Genomic DNA, 22226 nt, shown 5'->3' with positions numbered 1-22226 from the left:
ACTACTACGTCAAAAACATTATTTGACTGATTGACATTCCTCCGTCATCGGGTCGGGATCACAGACTATTAGAGGTTGAAAATTCGCGAAAGGAAACAAATTTTGTTGATGTTCAATAATTTTAATGATAGGTTAATCTTATTTATTGCGTTTTTCTAAGTAATTACATAGCTAAAGTGGACCATGCCTGGTGGTCGAAAACGCTGGAATATACATGGTAAGTACCTAACATAATAAGAGAAATTGCTAAATATTCATGAGATTTTTATTAATAAATGGTTATATTATAAAGTTTAGTTACTATTTTTTCTTATTTCGTTGTGCATTGTACCTCAGTCAACAAACACGTGTTGTGTTCCATGCGACTTTTTGTTTCTTGACCTTGTGCTTAATCCCTATCATTATGCACCACTTGCACGTAAACGAATATTGATATTTATATAGACAGGTAAAATTGAGAATGACGAAAACATTTTAAACATTGCGATTTTGAAGACTAACTATCTAATATAAATTTACTTTGATCACTATATTAAATTGCAAGGGAGTTAACATAGTCTGCCTATGTTAATAACTATACAGTTTTATAAAATAATTTATGGCATAGAGTATCCTCTAATTAATTATGTAATAACGTAAGTTTGTATTCTTTGCAATAGATTGAACCAATTTTTTCTTCATTTTAATGCTTCCTGTTAAAGTTAAGGGTAAGTTAGGCCTTTATGTAATTTTACAACTAGCTAACAATACATAAATTATGTATAAACTCAAAATTGCTTTAAATTAGTTGTTAATGTTCAAGTCATAAATAAAGTGAAGGTTTAGTATCATGTGGTATAATATCCAATGGAATATTTTATTGTCATACAATTTTTGGAATGCACTAATTTTAGCTTAAATGCTCACTGCAAAGCAAAAAATTTAAGATATTATTTTTGACTTCCATTTTCAATTCTAAATTCTTAAAACAGACTATTTTAGTATATTCAACACATACCATATCAAATTGCCACAATACACTAAAAACAGCCCTAGAAATACGGTATCTACAAATTTTGAAAATGCATTGATTTAATAAAATGTTTTTGATGAACTTTGTACTAACATTCGCTAATTGCAGAACTACAAAAACATCCCGTATCTTTCAAATTCAAGGCAGATTTTCCTATGTATTGACAAATATGACTCATCACAGCCAACCTTGTCTGTACGACATCCTTTTCCCAGATGGTCCGCAAGGTTCCCTTCGGAGACTACGCAATCAGCTTGCAGAAGACGGTTGTGCAGAATCACAAGTTGTATTAGCTAAACAGCTCTTGGAAGAAAAGTGTGGTATGCATAATTAGTCAGTTTCAAAAAATGTAACATTTTATTATACATATCTTTTCAAACCAAAAATGCTCCCCACCTTGCTTTGGCAGACAATGAGCCCAAACATACAATGCGTGATATTATCTTACCATGTTTCAAATGTCCAATTAGAGATTACTATTTTCTGTACTTGATTCCTCTGTCTGATTAGAGGAAGTTTACTCAATGTTCTTTAGGAGAACCAAAAGAATAGGTACCAGTTCTACAGAATCACTGGATTTCTATGAGTATTAGGTTCACTTACTCCCAATTTCATAATTTTGTAATATTTTCTATAATCTATAATTTATTGTCTTATACTTTCTTTTTTTATGAAATAGAACAAATACTGGCAACTACAAATGCAACAGAATTTTTATTTACTGAATATTGTTCTCCGATTGGTCAATTTGAATTTGGTGATGAATTTGTTTATTATTTTTTTATTTGCCAGCAGGCGGGTATATATATAATTGTGTGTTTTAACAGAATTGGAAGCTGACAAGATCTCAAATTTCAAACAAGCTTTAGAGTGGTTGATATGTGCTACTGAACAGGCGCACCCAGAAGCTAGAACAATGTTGAGGAGGTAAGCATTTATTCAATACACACTGTATGCTCTAAGCTTTCGACATTATGCCATCGTCCACTATTGAAAGGACATGACGGTTATTATTGTACGGACAATGGCACATCACACTACACATTTTTGTTCGAAAATCGCCTCCAGTGCCACGGAATAAGATACGTCAATGTGTAGCTTGATATGCTGGCGTGTGTACATCAGTTCATTTCATTCAGAACATGATTAACTCTTGAATTGAACCTAAAAACAAATTATGCTTTGCCTCATCCTTTTACTCTTGATGATGTAAATCAGCATTTCTCGGCTAATGTCAGCACTCAATGGGCAGGCAAAGCTGATGCTCTCAAAGATGTTCCTTCCTTGTGCCAACAACCATCTGAAAGTTTTATCTTTTCTTTGGTGTCGGAATCCGATATTCGCAAAACAATAATGTCTTTAAAGTCTAAAGCTGTTGGATGTGATGACATTAGTCCACAAATGATAGTCTTTTGTTTAGATAGTGCTCTGCCTATTATTACTCACATTATCAACTCATTCGTCTCATCTGGTACGTTACCTAACAACTGGCGCAGGGCGCACGTGTTGCTTCTTTCTAAGATTAATAACCCCACAACCCTTAAACACTTTCGGCCAATTACTATACTACCCTTCCTTTAAAAAATTCTTGAAGCGATTGTTCATCGCCAACTGTCATCTTTCCTTTTTAGAAACAATATTCGCGACCAGTACCAGTCTGGTTTTCGGCCTGGTCGCAGTACCACGACAGCGTTACTGAAAGTTACAGAGGACATTCGGGAGGGCATGGAGGATTCACGGTTAACGGTATTAGTCCTCATTAATTTTTCTCCGCAACGCATTCAATGCTGTTGACCATGATATCCTCCTTGCTTATCTGCGAAGCTCTCCTACGGAACTGGACTGGTTTTCTTCATATCTTTGAGGGCGTAAGCAAGCGGTTCGTGCCAAGGACTCCATGTCTAATTGCTCAGACCTTTAGGCAGGTGTCCCCCAAGGTTGAATTCTTTCTCCTCTATTGTTCTCCGTTTTCATCAATTTAATTTCTCCTATCTTCCACAATTCTCACCATCTGTATGCAGATGATCTGAGGCGTATCGCGTAAGTTGTAAGTAAAGTAAGTCGATTGGTCGACTAAGTTTGGCATCAGTGTCACCCCAAGTAAGTGCCAAGGTATTGTCGTGGGTTAATTCTCATGCTTTGACTAGGTTGTACATGAGCTCTGTCGCGCCTCTTTTTTATAATGGTACACCTATTGTATTCGCACCGCATGTTGTGAATCTGGGACTACACATTGATAGTACTTTAAGCTGGAAACCCCAGATTGACTGCATTAGTCAGAAAATCATTGGTACCTTAAGATCGTTCTACCAATTTAAACACTTTCTTCCCGTCTCGACAAAAATCCTCTTAGTACAGGCCACTATTTTTCCTATTCTTGATTACGCTGATATCACCCAGGAACTTCTCAACAAATTGAATCGCTTGCTCAATACTTGTATTCGTTTTATTTATGGACTTCGAAAATTTGATCACGTGTCCGCATGTCGCAATGAGCTGAAGTGGCTAACGATTCGCCTACGTCTTGATTTGAGAATACTTTCCACTCTTTACTCTATCATTAATGATAAATGTGCACCTGGATATTTGAAATGGAAATTTCAATATTTGGGTGCATCCCATAATCGCAATCTTCGCTCAGACACAAATTAACTCTTTTAATTCCTTCTTACCGTACTGGTTTTCTTTCTAACTCATTTTAGCTCACTATTTAGCACTAAAAATGTACTCACTTTATTCTAGTATTTATTATTATTATTTATATTGTTTAATTATTTATTATTAGTTCTCTTCTGCAAAAACTGGTAATAAAATACGACGACCTCTGTGATCGAGTGGCTTGCACACAGGTTTTCATGTTGTCGCCATCTCTGTGGTCCTGGGTTCGATCGCCGGCCGGGTCAATGTAAAAAACAATGTTTTCTACATTGTCTCTGATCTGGACGTTTGTGGCACCGTCGTTGTTTTCGATTTTTAACAGTCTTCAAAAAAAGGAGGAGGCTCTCAATTCGACTGTATGTTTTTTTTGTATGTATGTTACGAGATAACTCCGGTATTTGTGATTTTTTTGCTGGAAAGAGGGGTACCTCCATAGTTTTCCCATTTTATTTTGAAGAACGTTCACGCATGAAGATTCATTTTTATAAATAGCGCCTAAATTTTAGTATTATGAGCAATTATTTTAATGGTTGATTTTGCTATTCTTTAATTCAAGGCGTTTTTCTCTCTCAATATACTTTGGGTAGTGAGAACCGATTTTTATTAACTCCTGTGTCAAGTCCCGCATAGTGGCGAACTAGGGGATGAATCCGGGTTTGCGCACTTTCTGGTAACCGATTTCAATAAAACTTGGTAATTATAAGTAATTCCACGTACATTTGAGATCGATTTTTTTAGTACTCTGTACTGAGATTATGAATTGTAGTATTGTGACATTGATATTTTGAAATAAATTATTCTATCCTATTCTGTTCTATGTCTGATGCGCTTTCCTTTATTTTCCATCCTCTAAGCTGATGCGTCAGGCTTTTTACTTTGAAGCTTAAAAAATCGTTTAAAAAAAAGTTTAAGCGCATAGACTTTTATGTTAAAAAAAGTTTGCAACGTTGTGTTGATAGCGAAAAGCAAGAGTAGACCACTGTAGTAGTGTAGGAGTAGACAACAGTAGAACACATAGGTTTTAAGTTAAGTAGTTTATTTGTAAAACACGAGTTTTATTTATAAAATTATTATTCACATTGATGAATTAATTTGTTTAGGAAATATAAATGGCGGGACTTTAAACTTATGCACGTTGTAAAAAATGAAATTGTTGAGTATAGAATTGTTCAACGCTTACGCTTAAAATAAAAAGCGTGTTTATATGCTTATTTTAAAAAGCAAATCTTTTTTAAGTGCTTTTCGTTTAAACGCCCACCTCTAGTTACGATTGTTGAGAATCGTCGGAGAGGTTATTTGCACATTTGAACTTACTACAACCTTTGTTGTCAAATACAGATCTAAGGGTCGAAACACAAAACTGCGAATTAGCGGGATGCGAATTCGCAACTCAGAAAACTGCGATTTCGTGCGGCAAAAGGTAGCAACATGGGTTGCAAAAAGAGTATTGCACTGCTGTTATTATAAGAAAGTATAGGAATAAAACACAAACAAGAATGCGACGTTGCATCGCAGTTTTGTGTTTCGACCCAAAAAGTGTCAGACAGTAGAATAAAAACTTAAAAGTTTATTTATGATACATTTATAATGCTTTTTAACAAGTTATGAAACGAAAGTTATTGGATGTTATTAATGAGTACTTCTGTAGTCCTGTGAGGTAGTATTTTACAAATAACCCTGTATTTGGCTGAACCTTTTATATAGGTATTGACCTACATAAAAGACTTTTATGCTGAATACACAATCTTTTACTCCATACAAAAAACTTGTACAATTTGAAACTGGCCACAAACACGTGTACGTATTTATGTTTAACATACCTATTAAGATTCTTATTGACGTTAAACTTGTCACATATCAAACGTAAGTATTTGGTGACATGTAGGTAAAAATTTATTTCGATAAACCGTGAATATTTTAAGAATCAATTTTGTATTTATTTTGTAAATTGATTGGAGTTCAATCCAATTTGGAATGCACTATCGGATTTCCACATTATGCTAATAACTAGGTAAATACTATTTACATTGTACTTCTTATCACAGTATTAATAAGTACGATTTTCCTAAAAAAGTTAAGCAAGTTCACTATACTGAAGCAAAGATAGATGTGTTCAAACAACTAATAAGAATTACGTAATTTTAGATACCAAAATTAGAGTAGGACCAAATTGAGTAGCGTTCTCCAGCACGGGGCGACTATAGGTACGTGCTACGCACGTGTTTTTGTGGTGATTCGTTAGCATGCTTAATGCTTCAATGTACAGTCGATGCTCTAAGATGCCTTACCCTCTGGCCGACCTTTTTGTTCAAAGAGCCTTCTTAAGCATTCAATGAAAAATGTAATAGGAATTCCAGCTTTTTATTTGTTTGTATGTAAGTAAAAAGTTTCTTAAAACGTTCACAAATCGCACCCCTCATGGAAGAATGCCATAAGTGAAGTTACTTCAAAAATATAACCTACAATCCTCTCCAATTTTTGAACTCTGTCGACTAATTTACAAGAATTAGAGAGGATGTGGGTTATATTTTTCTGTATCTAATGGAGCAATAGTATATATATATATATATAATAAATAAAATGTATTCTTCCATGAATAGTGCATAATGACGCAATAAGGAAATCATACCAAAAGAAGTCATAAAAAAGTTAAGGCATCGACTGTACGAAAATACTCTAATGATTATGAAACAGGCGTTTAGTGTGATGTGATGCTTGCTGAAAAGTGGGCTCCAACATTTATCTTCAAAGTGGAGCGAAGAGGAGTTTTATTTCAGATCAGATTATCTACTGCATTTTTTTTACACGACACCATTAAATTAGTTTAAAATCCAACTTTTTGTCTTACAATGCAGTAAAACTATTTCTGAAAATCTGGAATTTAAAAAATAATTACTTAATATTTGGTGGTTTTAACAACTATAATATGTCGCTCTTTGTAAGTATATTTATACATGTATCTGCTCCTTGTAACTATATTTATACATGTATCTGTATATGTGGAACACTTTTTTCCGACCATTGCTAATAACAATCGAATGAAACTGATATTTCCGTAGATGAACGTAGTAAAAAAATTACAATGTTTCAGAACTTAATGATTTGTTTTTATCGAGAGAAGTTCGTGTTTCGGGCCCGGTATCTTCTGTTTTCATTATGAGTTCGTGTTTTTTAATGTCGACTAACCGATTTTCTGTGTGATCGATCACTTTAAGAGCATCAAAAAGATCAGTTTCAAAGATACGTTTGAATAAATGCATTTTAAGAACCAAATATGTATGAAAAACCTTTTAAATCCATCAAACCTTTTTCATTGGTAAAACTTAATTATATCAGAAATCAGTATCAGCATACGTTATTAGTTCATACCCATGAAGATAATACAAGTAACAAAATTATTGTTTATTGATATTCGTTTAGTAAAATTAAAAAAAAAGCACAAATTTCTCAGACAATAGTAATTGTTACTGTAGGACACTACAAACAGCATGAATTCTTAAATCTCTGTCTTCTGAGGTAATGGATGATAATCGTAATTGTTGGCATTCCATATGAGTGTAAACAACAAACCAGGTTTGAACGTGCTGAGAAAATTTTCATTGTCTTTATTGCAAGACAAACAGTTGTAATAGTGCGGGTTTTAAATTTGCCGAATTTCTAGCTTACCAAATTTTGTAATTAGAACAAGTGAATCAATATTTTAAATTTGTAGTTTTTTATAAAATAATTATAAGTTTTTTATAAAAAAAAACCGATCTCAAGAGTTTGTGGAATTACATCTATTTACCAAGTTTAATGGAAATTGGTTAACGGAAAGTAGGCGAAATTCAATAAACCGGATTCATCCCCGAATTTACCACCCTTAGAGGTGGAATATTTTCTTCAAATTATTATTAGGACCAACACTGAGCTACCCCGTTTCCAACAAAAAAATAATCATCCAAATCGGTTCTCACATGTCGGAGTCATCTCGTAAAGCGCTCTACACATCGCACCCGCCGACCCGGCGACACAGCCCGGCTTGGTGTCGGCGGTCAAATTTCTAAGAATGGTGTAAGGATTTCTAAGAATCGTATAAGAATAGGGGCGTATTTACTCGACACGTTTTTCAACTATAACGCCTAGCGATGCGCGTCGACACGCGACGTTGCTCGCATTAGTGCTCCCTGATCACAGGCGCCTGACGCCTCACTGCGCTCAAGTAACGCGCGACGACACGCGTCAACGCGCGAAGCTGCTCGACTGCAACCAAATGTCGACGCGACTCCATATTTGTATAACACAAACTTGTACCTTAATAATGGGAAAATAGATATAGGCGAAAAACATGACGCGTCGCGACGCTTCGACTCTGAGCCATTGTGAGTTGAGTCTAACTGTCAAGGCAAAATACGCTCTATTTGTTTAGCTTTTACGTTTTAACTTAAATGAGCGTCCCGGGCACGCGAGTGGCTTGAATTTCGTCTACGCGGAGAATCGCGCGGCGGCCAGGCGGTTGTATTATTCAAAGAAATTTAAATGTTGCTCGTTTAACTGGGCGCTAAGGCTAGTGTCGGCGGATGCGGTGTGTAGAGCGCTTTACGTCCACACAAAAAATATAGTCGAAATGAGAATCTCTTTTTGAAGTCGGTTAAAAATGAAAACACAGTAAAGCCCCTGTGAAATGAAATGTTTTTGAATAAGCAATAATAGTGGTTTCTATAATCCGAAAATTATTACTTAGAATATATCCTCTGTTTTCTTGCCAAAGGGGTCATGAACATAGCGAGCATATATTATATGATCGTAAACTTTGGCTGCAGTTTATTTAGGCGAATGAAAATATAAATTTGTGATAAATCTTTAATAAATTTAATTACGATAATAAATAAATTAAAAGATAAAAGATTTACACACATTTCGTGTAAAAGATAGCTAGATTTTTAACCCAAAAATAAAGAAAATAAAGAAATTTATTAACATTCAAATTAATCTGTGTAATGAATCTAAGTCTGAGGGGCGTATTCTAGAACTCTACTCAATGCTCAAGTCAGGATTTGAGTATGGTTTAAAGCACTCGAAATCATACTCAAGTACCTGCCATTAGGGTCGTATTTCCAGTGCTTGTGTTTCCATTGCAATCCTGACTTGAGCATTGAGTAGAGTTCTAGAATACGACCCTAAATCTGCAAGATTGGAAGGAGTTCGAATACAATTTGGGTGCAGTTGGCGCAACAGCATCGCGTTTACCAACTGCACAATTGCCTAGTTAAGACGCCAGCTATACTCGCAGTTGGTGGCAATGCAATCGCAGAGCGACTGTTCCCCAAATGATTTTAGACTGCATTTTGACAGCAATTATTGCAGTTGTAATATAATGAGGATGCAGCTCATGTGACCAGGCACCTACTCCTTTAAGGACGTTATAAATATAATCCAAATTAAATTTAATTATAAATAAAAATCGACCTCAAAAGTTTGTGGAATAACATTCATTTGCCAAGTTTTATCGAAATCGGTTATCGGAAAGAAAAAAATATCCTCGAATTTGCCACCCTTAGAGATAGAATATTTTCTTCAAATTTAAATGGGACCACTACTGAGGTAGGTCCTCTGCAACAAAAGAAGAATCATTGAAATCGGTTCACAAATGTCGGAGTAATCGCGTAAAATACATACAAAAAAGTGCAGTCGAATTTTGAACCTCCTTTTTGAAGTCGGTCAAAAAGAGAAATGTACACATATAATATGATCGGGTGATAATAAAGGGTTGTTCAACAAGAACTTTGTTTTGTAAATCAAAATAATACCATAAATTTAGATGACAATGATTCAAATTTTTATTGTATTAAACAAAAGTAAGGTTTGGCAATTATTAATGAAAAATGATGTCTGATAAATGTCCACCACGACCACAGTTACTCTTTCATCAAAGTTTTTAATCATTTTTTGACAAAATGGTGGGTCTATTTCGTTAATTATATGTATAATATAATTATTGCATAATTTTGAGTAGGCTCCGTATAGACTGTTTTTAGCATAACATCCATAAAAAATAATCCAGCGGTGTTAAATCACATGATCGAGCTGGCCACTTAACGGCGGAATTTCGTGAAATTATGCGATCGGGAAATTTGGTTTGCAATAAATTCATTGTTTCGGTGGCTGTGTTCGTTTTTGTTGAAAAACCCTGTATAAGTTCGCTATATCAAACAAAAAGAAGCTTCTTTGCATGATACCTTTCATGTACCGACTTTTGTGTTAAGATCTTTCTATGTAGACGTATTAGAGATTCTTGCCTGGTATCCAATACGATGACACTAAAGGATCAGGATTTCGAGGACTGGAAGAAGAAGTGGGACAAAGTGCACGATGAGTTACGGAGATCTGTGTAAGATATTTCCCAGCTATAAGTTCGTACGAAAAAAAAAGAAAGTGATAATATAATGACGTCATTGTAGCCTGAACGTACATGTTCAGGCTCCAATGACGACAGAACATCACACATTTAGTTGTGATTACTTCTATTAAAGGTAGTAGCGGACTCACATGACACGTATGTTGTATAGAATATACATCCAATTTAATGACCTATTTACACGCCGTGTAAAGTCATAAGTTGCTATTTTGAGGGTATATACCTCTCACTCTTTGATGATATTTACAATGATAGTCCACTGGTCATGATCTTCCATAATGTGTCATTTTATCACACATATTTATCATCTCCGCGTATTGCGTGACGATATAATTTCACTTTCCAGGGTGTTGGTATTTCCAGGACCCAGAAGATTATTGTATCCATTTGGTATTTAGTTGTATATTGTTTTTTACCAGGTGCATCCGAAGTGGCGTGATAGACGAACATAGCGCGGCGATCGTGCGCGCCAAGTCGTGCCTCGCTGCTAGCCGTCAGGAGACCGTTGCCAGGAAGGCTGCGAGGGACCTCTTTGCCAGGTAACACACCTTCTAAGACTGAATAGGGCAATAAAAGAGAAGCTTATTAAAGAGACGTACTGATAACCGAAGTGGAAATATGTTTGGGCAGCTGATATGTCACGGCAGTTTTCTTCGAAACATCGTACAAGGGAAGATTGAAGGAAAGAGAGGCAAAGAACGACTGGGACGAAGTTTTTTTTTTATGATACCAAATGACGGAACGAACAAGTCGTGCATCTGGTGGTAAGCGACACGCCTGTCCATAACAATTGCAGTGCCACACACAGGGCTTTAAAACACAAAGGGACACTGCCGCTGCGCCCGTCACCCTGAGACATAAGTTGGGATTTGTCATGTGACTGTAATTTCCACAGCACCCTTCCCCTACAAAATTCAGTAATGCTCATTACTGCTTCGCAGTAGAATTAGGTAAGGTGTCAGTACTTCCCTGGATGAACTCTTTCATAAGGAGGTCAACTGCTACGAAATTTTGTTGTCATTTATATCATATAAGGGAAAAAAATTAATGGTCGCATCAGAAAATCAAAGTTAGGGTGCTGATTCAGCTTCATTTATTTCTCAAATATAACATTACAGTATATACAAAGTATAAGAAATTATATTGAGATCGTCAGACAAAAATGAAAATTATAAGAAAAATACACCAAAATTAGAAAATTAACGATTCATTAAATAACATTGTTGTCATTAAATTACATAACAAATATCATTCTCCATCAAGGATCGTCATAAGTTGATAACAATTATACAGAAGTACGTCAATGCAGTAAAAATTTGAATAAAATAGAACATACTCAATATCGATAACATTTTAGGTCCATAAATTCAATTGCAAAGTAAAAAGGATTTTTCAAGAAAAGTATTTTCGGCCGGCGCCTAACTGTTTCGTCAGATGGTTCAAGTCTAAGAGTAGCGGGTAAACGCTCATAGTAAGTAGGTCCGATGACGCGCGGGTTATCTCTGCAAATGCCATGCGTCGGGGGACTATTGCTGAATAAAGATGGTTGGCGAATACTCCACCGACAAGAACCTAGCTCATAAATTTTAAACTCGTGTTCAATGTGCGATCGGAAACGGACGCGCTGCACTACTTTGCGAGAATTATTTTAATTCGCGCTTTTGCGCGGCTTAGGCTGCTGCATGTACGTAAGTGACAATGGGTTCCCAACAACTCATTGTCAATGAGTTTCTGGCATTCGTGCAGAATGCCATCGACACAATGGATGAAGTCAGCATCGAGCAGATCTGCAAATCTAATTTCAACGAAGATGAGATTTGCAGTGGCAAGATGCTGCTGTTCCAGAGCTGCGGCAAAGCGCAGCAGATGCCATCTCGTCGGAGGGATGGAGGCTTGAAGAGTGTCCAGGATGTTACTGCATTCTTGAAGAATACCGATCCGGACGACGTGCCTACTTTCGTGGCGAAGGAGCTGCACAAGTTGCCTCCGGTCACCTTTGACCACGTCGACGTCACCAGGCTGTTAAAGGACATCACGTCCTTGAAGTCGAGTTTGGCTGAAGTTCAGTCAAAATTGGAGGCGTCGGATAACTCCATAAGTGAGCTACGTGCCGAAGTTGCGTTTTTACGCAACCCCGCTTCGGTATGTAGGTCACCGACAGTCTCCTACGTCAACACGCGTCGCGGGGCGCGAAAAGCATCCGTCGGCAGTATTGAGTCGGCTCGTATGTCGCCGGTCATTGCTGTTGTCAATGCACCGTGCCCCCCTGCCCGCCCCTCCACCTCGGAGGTTACGTCACCCGTATGCACGTCATCGCCCGGGTGTGCATACGCCGCTGTTGCCGCGACTATTAGCAGCGGAACAGCGACTTCACAACCCGAGTTGCGGAAAACTGCAAAGGGCGGTAGTAAACCCCGAATGCCTGTCTCTGGAATCGCAGGTGCCAAATCTCAGAGGCAGACCGACAGGTGCGACGAGGACGGCTTCACAAAGGTGGAGAAGAGAAGAAAGAAACCCACCAGCCGAAATCTATGTGGCACAGCTCCAACGGGACAGAACTTCTTGCTTCGTGCGGCCATACCGACGACGCAGTTGTACCTGTCTCGACTGCATTACTCCACGAAGTCTGAGGATATAGTGGAGTATATCCGGTTGAAAGCCCAATTCACCCTGAGGGTCGAACGTTTGGAGTCTCGCCACAACGTTAACTTTAATTCGTTTGTGGTGAGGGTCCCAACGGTCCATCTGTCGACCTTCATGCAGGTAGAGTTTTGGCCGAAGGGTGTCATGTTCCGGCGGTTCAGAGGAACGATACATGACACTTGTTTGCGTCGCACGTCGCCGAATAGTAATTCGTGTAAATAGTTAATAAGTTTATATTATTTTATATGTATGTTAGTTTGTAAGGTATGTATCAATAATAATAATATGTATGTTAGTCTGTAAGGTATTTGTTATATGGGCCTTAGTTGCCTGAAATAAATGAATAAATAAAAAAAAAATAATAATAAATAAATAAGAAGAGAGAAGAACCTCTTAAGATCCTGCAAACTGCAAAGGAAATCTCTTAACACCCACTGTACATTAAAATGTAATTGCATAGGTACCTTAGGCGCTAAAAAGCTAGTGTGCCTTCAGTTTTGGCAATACCCAATGGCAATGATCATATAGAATAGATAGCGCTAAATTGTAACATGTAAATGAAACATGTACATTTTCTCAAGTGTTTTCTCAAGTCCGTAATGTTGAAAACAATGTTCATATGTATGTAAGTGGATGTATTTTTATATATCTATTTATCTAAAAGGAAGACAAACAACTTGAAATCAAATTAAATAATAATAATAACAACTGAGACCTAATTACAGGTTCTCCCAAATAGAAGTATAATAAAGAACATTTCATTTTATTATATATTTTATATGTATTAGTGTATCATCGTTAACTTAATTTTATGTATTCGTGTCTATGTGTACATTCGACACAATAAATTTATTTATTGAGTATGTAGCATTCAATTTTATGATTTATTAGATTTTATTGCCGACTCAGGAGCCTACTTTCCTTTCAATTATTCAAAGGTTAGCTGGAGGCTAGCCCTTTATGCGATAATCTCGCTGGTGTACAATAACGTTCTATTTCTTTGTTAAAAAAATTTGTTGTTTGTTTTTGTTGGAAAATAAAGTGTTTACACATACAGATAAAGAACCTATTACATAAAAAGACAACCGCAGTTATAAGCCTCACTATGAGTCAAAGAAGTGTCACCTCTGTGCTCTCCTTGCCGAATTGTTAAACTCGTATTGAAAAGATCATAGATCAAACAAATTACACAGAATGCTAAAATTGATGAGCCATAAGAGAGTCGTTTCACAAATATTTAGATGGAACTCATAGTGATATTTGTGATAGCAATTCCGGACAGTCAATTGAACTGGACACATTTCAAGTGGTAATAGATGATGCTTCTTACAGAGCTTCTTACTATATTTATATGTCTTTACATGATTGCAGTTTATCAAACGGTGAGCAGTACATAACTACGGCGCAACTAGAACGACGCATCCGCGAGATCTGCAACACTACACTCAGGAAAGATGCAGAAGACAGCGATGAGCCCGATGACGATTCGCCTGGTATGATCATTTCTTTTAATTCTTAATTTTTTTTTAATAAGTGCGCATTTGACCTCCGTTTTACCTGATGGAAAGTGACGATGAAGTCTAGGATGTAGCATGCACACCTAAATAATGTCTGTTCACTCTCGCCTTGAAAAGCTCCAAGTTATAGCGTTCCGGGAACAAGTCTGCAGGCAGGGAATCTGTTGAATGCCAAAGCGCTTACCTCTTGACCAAAGTGAAAATATATAATATATACATATACATTACATATAAGTTATTATTAATGTAATATTTTGTTTAATAATTATTAATATAATTTAAATAATAATATGTAATATATAATTTATTAAATAATTCGCCGCGTTCGTGAATTTCGTTTTTCTTAAAGGTTGACTGGTAGAGAATGCTTTTAGCATTAAGTCCGCCTTTTGTACCATCATGTCTTGTGGTCAATAAAGTTTTAATAAACAAATAAAATATCAAGGGATAATATAAATATCGCACGATCAAAACAATAAAATTTCTTCAAAATTGTTGTTAATATACTCTCTGCTATTTACTCCCGGCTATTTTTTAAAGAGTTGACTTGTGAAAGAGCTCGTCCAGAGAAGTAATGCCACCTTAACTATTTCTGCGGTAATGTGAGCATTAACTACATTCCGGTTTTGAAAGGTTGGTGGTGAAATTACAGTCACATGGGACTTGCAAATTTATGTCTCAAGGTGACGAGCGGAATGGCAACGCAACTGCTATGGGCAGGCGTGTCGCTTATCAACAGGCGCACGACTATCATAATAATAAAAAGGCCGCTAGTATAGCTGACGTGCAGCCCAGGCAGTCGTGCAGCTGGTGGATGGGAAGCAGTCGCGCCAACTGCATCCAATCTGCATGCAATCTAACTGCTATACCAACCAATCATGCAGTTTAGTAACTCATAACTACAATCTTAATAGCATTTTTTGGCTTGGGCTTTTAAGTATTAATAAGTTTCCATTTTTTTTTTATTTGGGCTAAAAATGCCATTACCAAACACATTTCAAGTTTTATCACAGTATATTTTGTGACAAAATTAAATTTTTTATTCGACCGAATAATCTCGCTAAAGTTGTATCTTTCGTTTAGTGACTGTAATGTTTTTATCGTGCAGTTTAAATTAATTTATTTGTCTGTTTTATAGTGAAAGACTACAGCACTAGATTAAGAGTTAAGGCTTCTAGTCCCTCTTCCACGGTGTTCCTCTTACACCTCCTTAAGTTATAGTAAGTAGAATAATGTATATTTGCTAACTATAATCATTTTCTTTTCTTGCTAGAAGAGGAAGCACGTGCTTTGAACGATGGGCAGGCGCTGGCGCCGTCATTGGATGCGAGCGACCATGGCGACCACAGCCACGGCAACGGCACCATCCGACCTTCCCATGTGCTGGATGAAGGTTTGACCTAAACTTTGTACAGTTTAAAACAGGTTTTAATATGTTTGTTGCGTACAAGACAAATACAAAAACAAGAACTATAATAAAAATTAGTCAAAATAAGCGACACTCACGCTCTTATCCTACCCTAAATTATTTTTTTATTTATGATATCAAGTGACGGCACGAAAAGTCGTGCGCCTGATGAACGGTTGCAGTGCCACTCAGAGCTTTAAATCGCAATGATCTGAGGGGCACACTGGGACAAATACAAAATAATACAAAAAAATAAAAAGACAGGTACAACAGGCGGCCTTATTGGTATATAGCAATCTCTTCCAGGCAACGTTCGGGTCACAGGAAAAACTGTGCGATAGTAATTAATTGAGGGCGCAACAGAGTACGTCTTTAATGCACATATTGCACATACACAAATGAAAAAAGGAGAAGAATAATAAAAATAAACTAAAACAGATATCCAAAATTATAGTAATAAATAAATAAAATACTTAAATAAATAAAAATAAACAAATAACAAAAAAGTACGTATGATTACACAAAATGAAAGTAGGATTATATAAAACATAATAATAACAACATATAAGATCTAAAACCGGTAAGAATAGGAGAAAAAAATAATAATAACGAGTGTAAGATAATGAGCTTTGAGTAAAGTTTTGAAAGACTCAACAGACTTAGCACGCCTGATCGATTCAAGCAGAGAACTCCACAGCTTGATGCTTCTAACCTTGAAGAAGTTGGAATAGAAGTTAGAAGAATGGATAGGACATCTATCTACTCATTTGGAACGCCCTTTTCCGACTTAGTTATTATAGGAGTCTGTAATTGGCCCGTAAATGGATTTGTGATATTTTTGTTTCAGATTCTCCAGACAGATGTGGCCCAGACGAAGAGATCCGCAATCTAACCGTCGACAATCTAGTCTCAGCCGCCGTAGACTACTGCCAAGGCGAACTACCCCTAGTCACCTACGAGCTCACCCTCACAGACCCAAATCTCAAAGCATTAGATCATATACCCTTACTCCAACAGGCGTTCTTACACCCCACAGTCTTCATACAAGTATTGTATCTAAAATTGCTATTTTATTTCGGCTCGTTCACTTTTCGATTGTCAAACATAGAACTCTCTTTATTACTCGTTGCGTATCTGTCGGTAAACACAGAAAGTCTGTACCATTTGGTACCATTAGCTTTGTACTATGTTAGCTTCGTAGCCATGGTTATATGTACTTTTAAAATGCTGCATGCCAAAAGACAGTTTATAGATTTCCGAAAATGGTCCGGTTTATTTCTGAGATATAGTGATGGGAATTTGCAGCCTGACGAATCGGAAAATTTGTTCGTTAGGAACAATTTAGGACCCTTCCTGCAGTTCTTCTTGGCGTTATTCATCAATTTGTTCCTATATCCCTTTATAGCTACACAATGGGTACCGTTTTCCGAATTCTGCGTACTATCATTCTTTCTCATGTTTCTAACGTTGTTATCGTTTGGTACAAATGGAAATCCTTACCCCGACATTTTAGCTCTTATTTCCTTCGGTATAAATGTTCTAGCAAAATATCCCTACGAGAAAGACACAGTGGTCCATCAAGGTTGGAGGTTTCTGGACTTGCACATATCGAACTACCCATCTTACATACTTGGTAATAGCATTGAATTTTGTTTGAACGCTCGTGTTTTTTTCTCTCTATTAATTCCTTTGATATTAATCTCTATGGCTAAGAGAAGCAATTGGCAAGGATTCTTTAAGTACACTCTACCTCACTGTGTTACTTTGAGCTGGTTGCAGATGTTTATAATGTGTTCCCACGGGTGTACTACTTACGGACTTATTAGAGGAACTTTGGGGTTGGTCTGTACGTTCCTTTTTGTGCCTTTATTAGGTGTTGCTACAGCGATGTTGCCCGTCTTTGCTTGTTTACAATATGTCACTTTGTCGAGATTATTCTATACTCTGTTGGTTGTTGCTGGTCTTGGTCTTAGTTTAGGGGTGTCCTGTTTATTGGCCAAGTCTGAAGTTACTAAGAAATTCGTCACTCCGTTTCAGGTAATTATGAATTATGCACTTGTATATGCTTTCGTAGTGGTGTTACCGTATTTATAAATTTATCTCAATATCGATTTTGTGTGTAATCTATCACAAACTCGATTTTTTTTCCGTAATAACGTTTTTCATTAAACCGAAAACCGAATTATAACGAAATCGTTATTTTTTCACGATGTTTATCGCCAAGATACGATTAGGTTCGGTTAAGTCAAGTTAGGTTTAAAAGAAAAAAAAATCCTCTCAAAATTACTATAGTTATTTCTGGAAAATGTAATTTCGGACTACTGATAGGTAACCATTTTGAGTATAAGTAATGATAGTCCAAAATCCATTTCGAGTGAACGAGTCCTAAGATTAAAAAGTCTTTCAAATGTTTTAATCAAACTCCCTTTTATTCTAATACAAAACAGTTGAAGTCAACACGAAAAACAATTTTCTATCATTATTTTGCCTATGAATTTTCCCATAGACTTGACTATGAAATTTAATGTCCAACTTAGTTGTAGGTATTGAGTCGCAGTAATGTTTTGTATTATAGCATTTACTAATGTCGACGCTTAATTAAGCCGAAATATTAAATATCCAACTTTGCTACTGCCAAGTATTCATTACTGTGTAACAAAAGCAAAAGGCTTTTACAAAATATTCATTAATCCCTACTATATTATGTACAGTTATATAACATTATATGTTTGTACATTTTTCTAAAGAAATTCCCAGAAGTCAGTACTAACTAGTCAATATTTATTTACAGCTTTCCATCGGCCTGATATCCTTAATATATTTTGGAAATCAATTCGTAATCAACGTTCAAGACGACGGATTACCTTCAGGACTTATAGAATTATTGGGCGAAGAGAAATCAAGTATTAAAAATTTACTAAAAAATGAATTCATGACTGACTATGAAGATAGCACCTACCACATAAATTGGGAAGATTATTATACGAATTGCAACTCTCCTTCTTGGTTGGATTATAACATTGCGGCCACGCAGATTAAGTGCTCAGTTTTAGACGGTGCTAATGTTAATTGGGAGGGTTACATCAGAGATGTGAAATTAAAAAGTGTAACTAACAAATGGAATGATTTTGCATCATGGCTGCCTGGTGTATTACAGGAATATTTCAGATGTTATTATGGGGAGGAGTATGAGCGTATATGTCCGAAAGAGGGCGATAAGAGTTGTCAGTTTGTGAGGGGTGTAGCAAGACAAAGCGCGAAGACATGCCATTTAAATAATTTTAATGAGTAAGTTTTAGTTTTTATATTACTTCATACTATATTTTTAGATGGATATAGACAGACCAGCCCTCTCGACCAGCTACGATTTCGAAAAACACTATGGATTTCTGAAATTGAAACTTAGCGAATGGTATTAGCCTAGTAGAATAAAACAAGTAGAGTAACTCCGTACAAAATAACAGTACGGCTTGTATTTGCGCAACCGCCGCGTGTCATATACGGACGCAGACATTCGCGTAGTAATGAAAGAGCGCTTGGAATGACCAGTCCCATATCTTTTCTACTCTCCCTGTCAACCTCTTAGTTATACGGGAAGGACACTATAACCTGTGCAAGTAAGCCCGCACAGGAACCTACTCAGTCAGGGCCTGGCCCCAGCTCAGCCCGTTTGCACGGACTTCATCTGATTCTCAAAATGCTAGTGCCTTGGGTGAGCTGCCCCGGGTGCATGCAAAGTACCCTCCTATTTTCCAGATAATACCGGAATTGTAGGCACGCTCACTTCCCGTTGCGCATTGCGCAACTAACGGTTGCCACCACTAAGCCGTTAACTTTAAAACCCACTACCAAATCTCCCTCGCTTACTTACCGAGACGGTCTCACCAGTTCCCAAATACCTTAGCGGCTGGAGGAACCAGAGGATGTCTCGATAGCCCGACATAATATGGAGGCAGACGAACGTGTGCTTGGAACGAACGGACACGCGCTTGTCACCTTTTCCATCAAAACAAGGAAAAATATAACATATGAAGAGGCTGTATGATGGAACCTTTGCCTAGATACCCAAATAAATTACAGAAATTTATTTTTTTTTTAATTACGAAAATATTTACAATTTTGATTTCGCTATAACTTCGTTATGATAGAGGTACAAATTTTTTATGAATGTACTCATAAAAAATTTGTATAATACAATAATACAATTTTGGTACATTTTTTGGTACCAAATACGTCAGGATTCGTTAAGATGCACACAGCACTCTGAAATCTCAACATATTTTTTTTTATTTCTCAGAAACTAACCAGCACATCGAGCTGGAGTTTCCTTTACTTAAATTAAGCTACAAATTTTTGGAATAAGAAGTTTTTATAGTTATTTAATAAATACATACCTGTATTCGAGGTACACCCGCCATATTGACAGTCAATACGGCGGGTGTACCTTTGATATTGCTATAACTTCGTTCTGATGGAGGTACAAACTTTTTAAACAGAAGTACTAAATAGTACAAATCAGGTACATTTTTTTGATACCAAATTTGTCAGGATCCGTGAAGGTACACCCGCCATTCTGACTCTCACGTGTTATGCAATGCTAGTTCATCGCTAGATTATGCAAATGTGTGCATCCGTACACGGCGATGCGACGTTTGCATAGAGTTACCATACCTGTTCTTATTCTACTATGGTATTAGTGAAAAGCCTGATGGTTTGACCTACCACCTCTCAAGCAAAGAACGTGGGTTCGAATCCGTGCTCGCATCTCTGAATTTCTCGAAATTTATGTGCGAAATTTAATTTGAAATTTACCGCGAGGCTTTCTGTGAAGAAAAACCCTCAGAAAACGTTGTAATCCTCAACCCGCATAGGGTCAGCTTCGTGGACTATGGCCTAAGCAGAGAGGTGATGAGTCAAAATAACTAAATCTTGCTTGTCAGTTGGATTAAGAGCCATAATGTATTAATTTAAGATCGAGTTTCATTAAAGCTTCAGATATTTCACAATAAGATATTCACACTTCACTAGGATTATAATACCACTTATTTACTTTCAGATACATTTACGAAATAAAAATAATAATGGAAGCAAGGGGAGGCATTTTGAAACGACACGCAGAAATATCAATTATATTCGATCACCGCTTCTCTAACTTCACACATCTGCTGCGGACAGATGACAAAATACGTTTTAAAGGAATCTTAATAAACGACCAAGATTCATACAACATTGGCACAAATGATTTGATCGTGAAAGGCTACGAAATAAGCTGTGTAGAATGTAAAGAAGCTCGAGGAACAATCACCTCAAAGGCCCCTTTAACATCCAAATTCAAAGAGTTGTTAAAAACTATAGTAAACGATTGCGTTGTATCAACAAAAAATGTGCTTAACTTCTTATTAAATCCTGTTATAGTATTTAAATAGTGCCTTCGTGCTGTGTTTAGATTGTATCCAGTGATTAGTTGAATTTCAGTTGATGTTGCTACTGAATGGTGCCTGATGTTACTGTCTAATCGAAGCTTGGTATACATTTTTTATAGTACCGCATTTTATTTTGCTGAATTTTTGATAGTGCGTTATGAAATGAGTGATAGTTTATTCGATTAAAATATTTATGAATAAAAACGAAAGAATGAATGTTTTGAAACTCTAATTTGTACTAGGGGAATCAATCATCACGGTTTGCATAAATATCCTCAAGTGAAAAGTTTCAAGTAATCAAACCAGTGGTGTAAATGGAAATGCACAGACGACCGACTAATATAAACAATCTTTCTTTCAAAAAACTGTTGAAAGTATAATAGGTAAATGTAAAAAAATCATAACCGAAGAAAAAAAAGCACATTAAATTTGAATGCAAGTTCCATGCATGCTACTGGCATAACATTACATTCTCTGATTTTGACATTGCAGAGCTAGAAATTTCAAAACGATTCATGACTTTTTCTTACAACTAGTAATCAAATTATATAAATTGCTCGATTCAAATATTACCTATATGACGAAAAATTATTAAAGGCTGAAAAATGGATTTGGATGAACGTCACATTGCCGAACTTTAACTCATATTGTTATTACTTAAATTGAACACAAAAAGCTCCAAAAAAGCTATTTTTAGTCTACAAAGTATTCGTATAATAACGTGATTACCAAGCGAGGCTGTACTGCTCTCTCTCTTCATCTCGACTATAGATAACAGCCACTTTTTAGATGTGATTTGGGCATGGGGGTGATGGACAGTATTAAAATTTAGCCATTTTAGATTTTTAAATGCATTTGTAGAATTAAAAAATATATTTTATGGACTGATTAATACTAACTAATAAAACTCTATAGCTGTTGATACAGAATTATTTTTAAATTTATTAATTAATGGCATATTATATTTTAAAAAATGTAAAATAAAATGTTCGATAAATGTGAGGTAACTAATTCGCCTGTAAGTTAATGATATTATTATCGACTATAGAATAGTCAATGTTTTCCAGTGTTTTACGTATGAATGAATAAATAAACGAATATTTTGAATTTGATGTAGTTTCCTATTTATTCCTAATTACATTTTACAAGATAGCTAGGTAATCAGTAT

General features: G+C 36.3%; 1 protein-coding gene across 4 annotated transcripts; it reads left to right on the top strand.

Moving 5' to 3' along the window:
- Nucleotides 1-121: 121 nt before the first annotated feature.
- On the top strand, nt 122-22072 carry LOC113232371 (wolframin). Of its 4 annotated transcripts, none has more exons than XM_026467059.1 (9): nt 122-217; nt 1228-1332; nt 1840-1939; nt 10487-10606; nt 14082-14203; nt 15504-15620; nt 16483-17672; nt 18427-18923; nt 20692-22072. In XM_026467059.1, the coding sequence occupies exons 1-9, from the start codon at nt 184-186 to the stop codon at nt 21059-21061; spliced, it is 2655 nt and encodes an 884-aa protein (XP_026322844.1). In that variant the 5' UTR covers nt 122-183; the 3' UTR covers nt 21062-22072. The 4 variants fall into 4 exon arrangements, with proteins under 4 accessions (XP_026322844.1, XP_026322842.1, XP_026322843.1 ...); XM_026467057.1 differs by having other exon boundaries at nt 124-217; nt 15501-15620; nt 20692-22071; XM_026467058.1 differs by having other exon boundaries at nt 169-217; nt 1231-1332; nt 15501-15620; nt 20692-22071.
- Nucleotides 22073-22226: the final 154 nt, after the last annotated feature.

Source organism: Hyposmocoma kahamanoa, unplaced genomic scaffold (assembly GCF_003589595.1).
Source record: "Hyposmocoma kahamanoa isolate Upper Pololo Valley unplaced genomic scaffold, ASM358959v1 76, whole genome shotgun sequence".
NCBI lineage: Eukaryota > Metazoa > Arthropoda > Insecta > Lepidoptera > Cosmopterigidae > Hyposmocoma > Hyposmocoma kahamanoa.
This window is presented reverse-complemented; position numbering and strand designations above follow the sequence as displayed.

What these genes read in the sequence shown, in the direction of transcription:
- LOC113232371 (XM_026467057.1), top strand. Translation starts at nt 184, where the DNA reads ATGCCTGGTGGTCGAAAACGCTGGAATATACATG. An exon ending in AATTCGTCACTCCGTTTCAG is followed by an intron (nt 17,673 to 18,426) that starts GTAATTATGAAT and finishes ATTTATTTACAG; the next exon opens with CTTTCCATCGGCCTGATATC. An exon ending in CATTTAAATAATTTTAATGA is followed by an intron (nt 18,924 to 20,691) that starts GTAAGTTTTAGT and finishes ATTTACTTTCAG; the next exon opens with ATACATTTACGAAATAAAAA.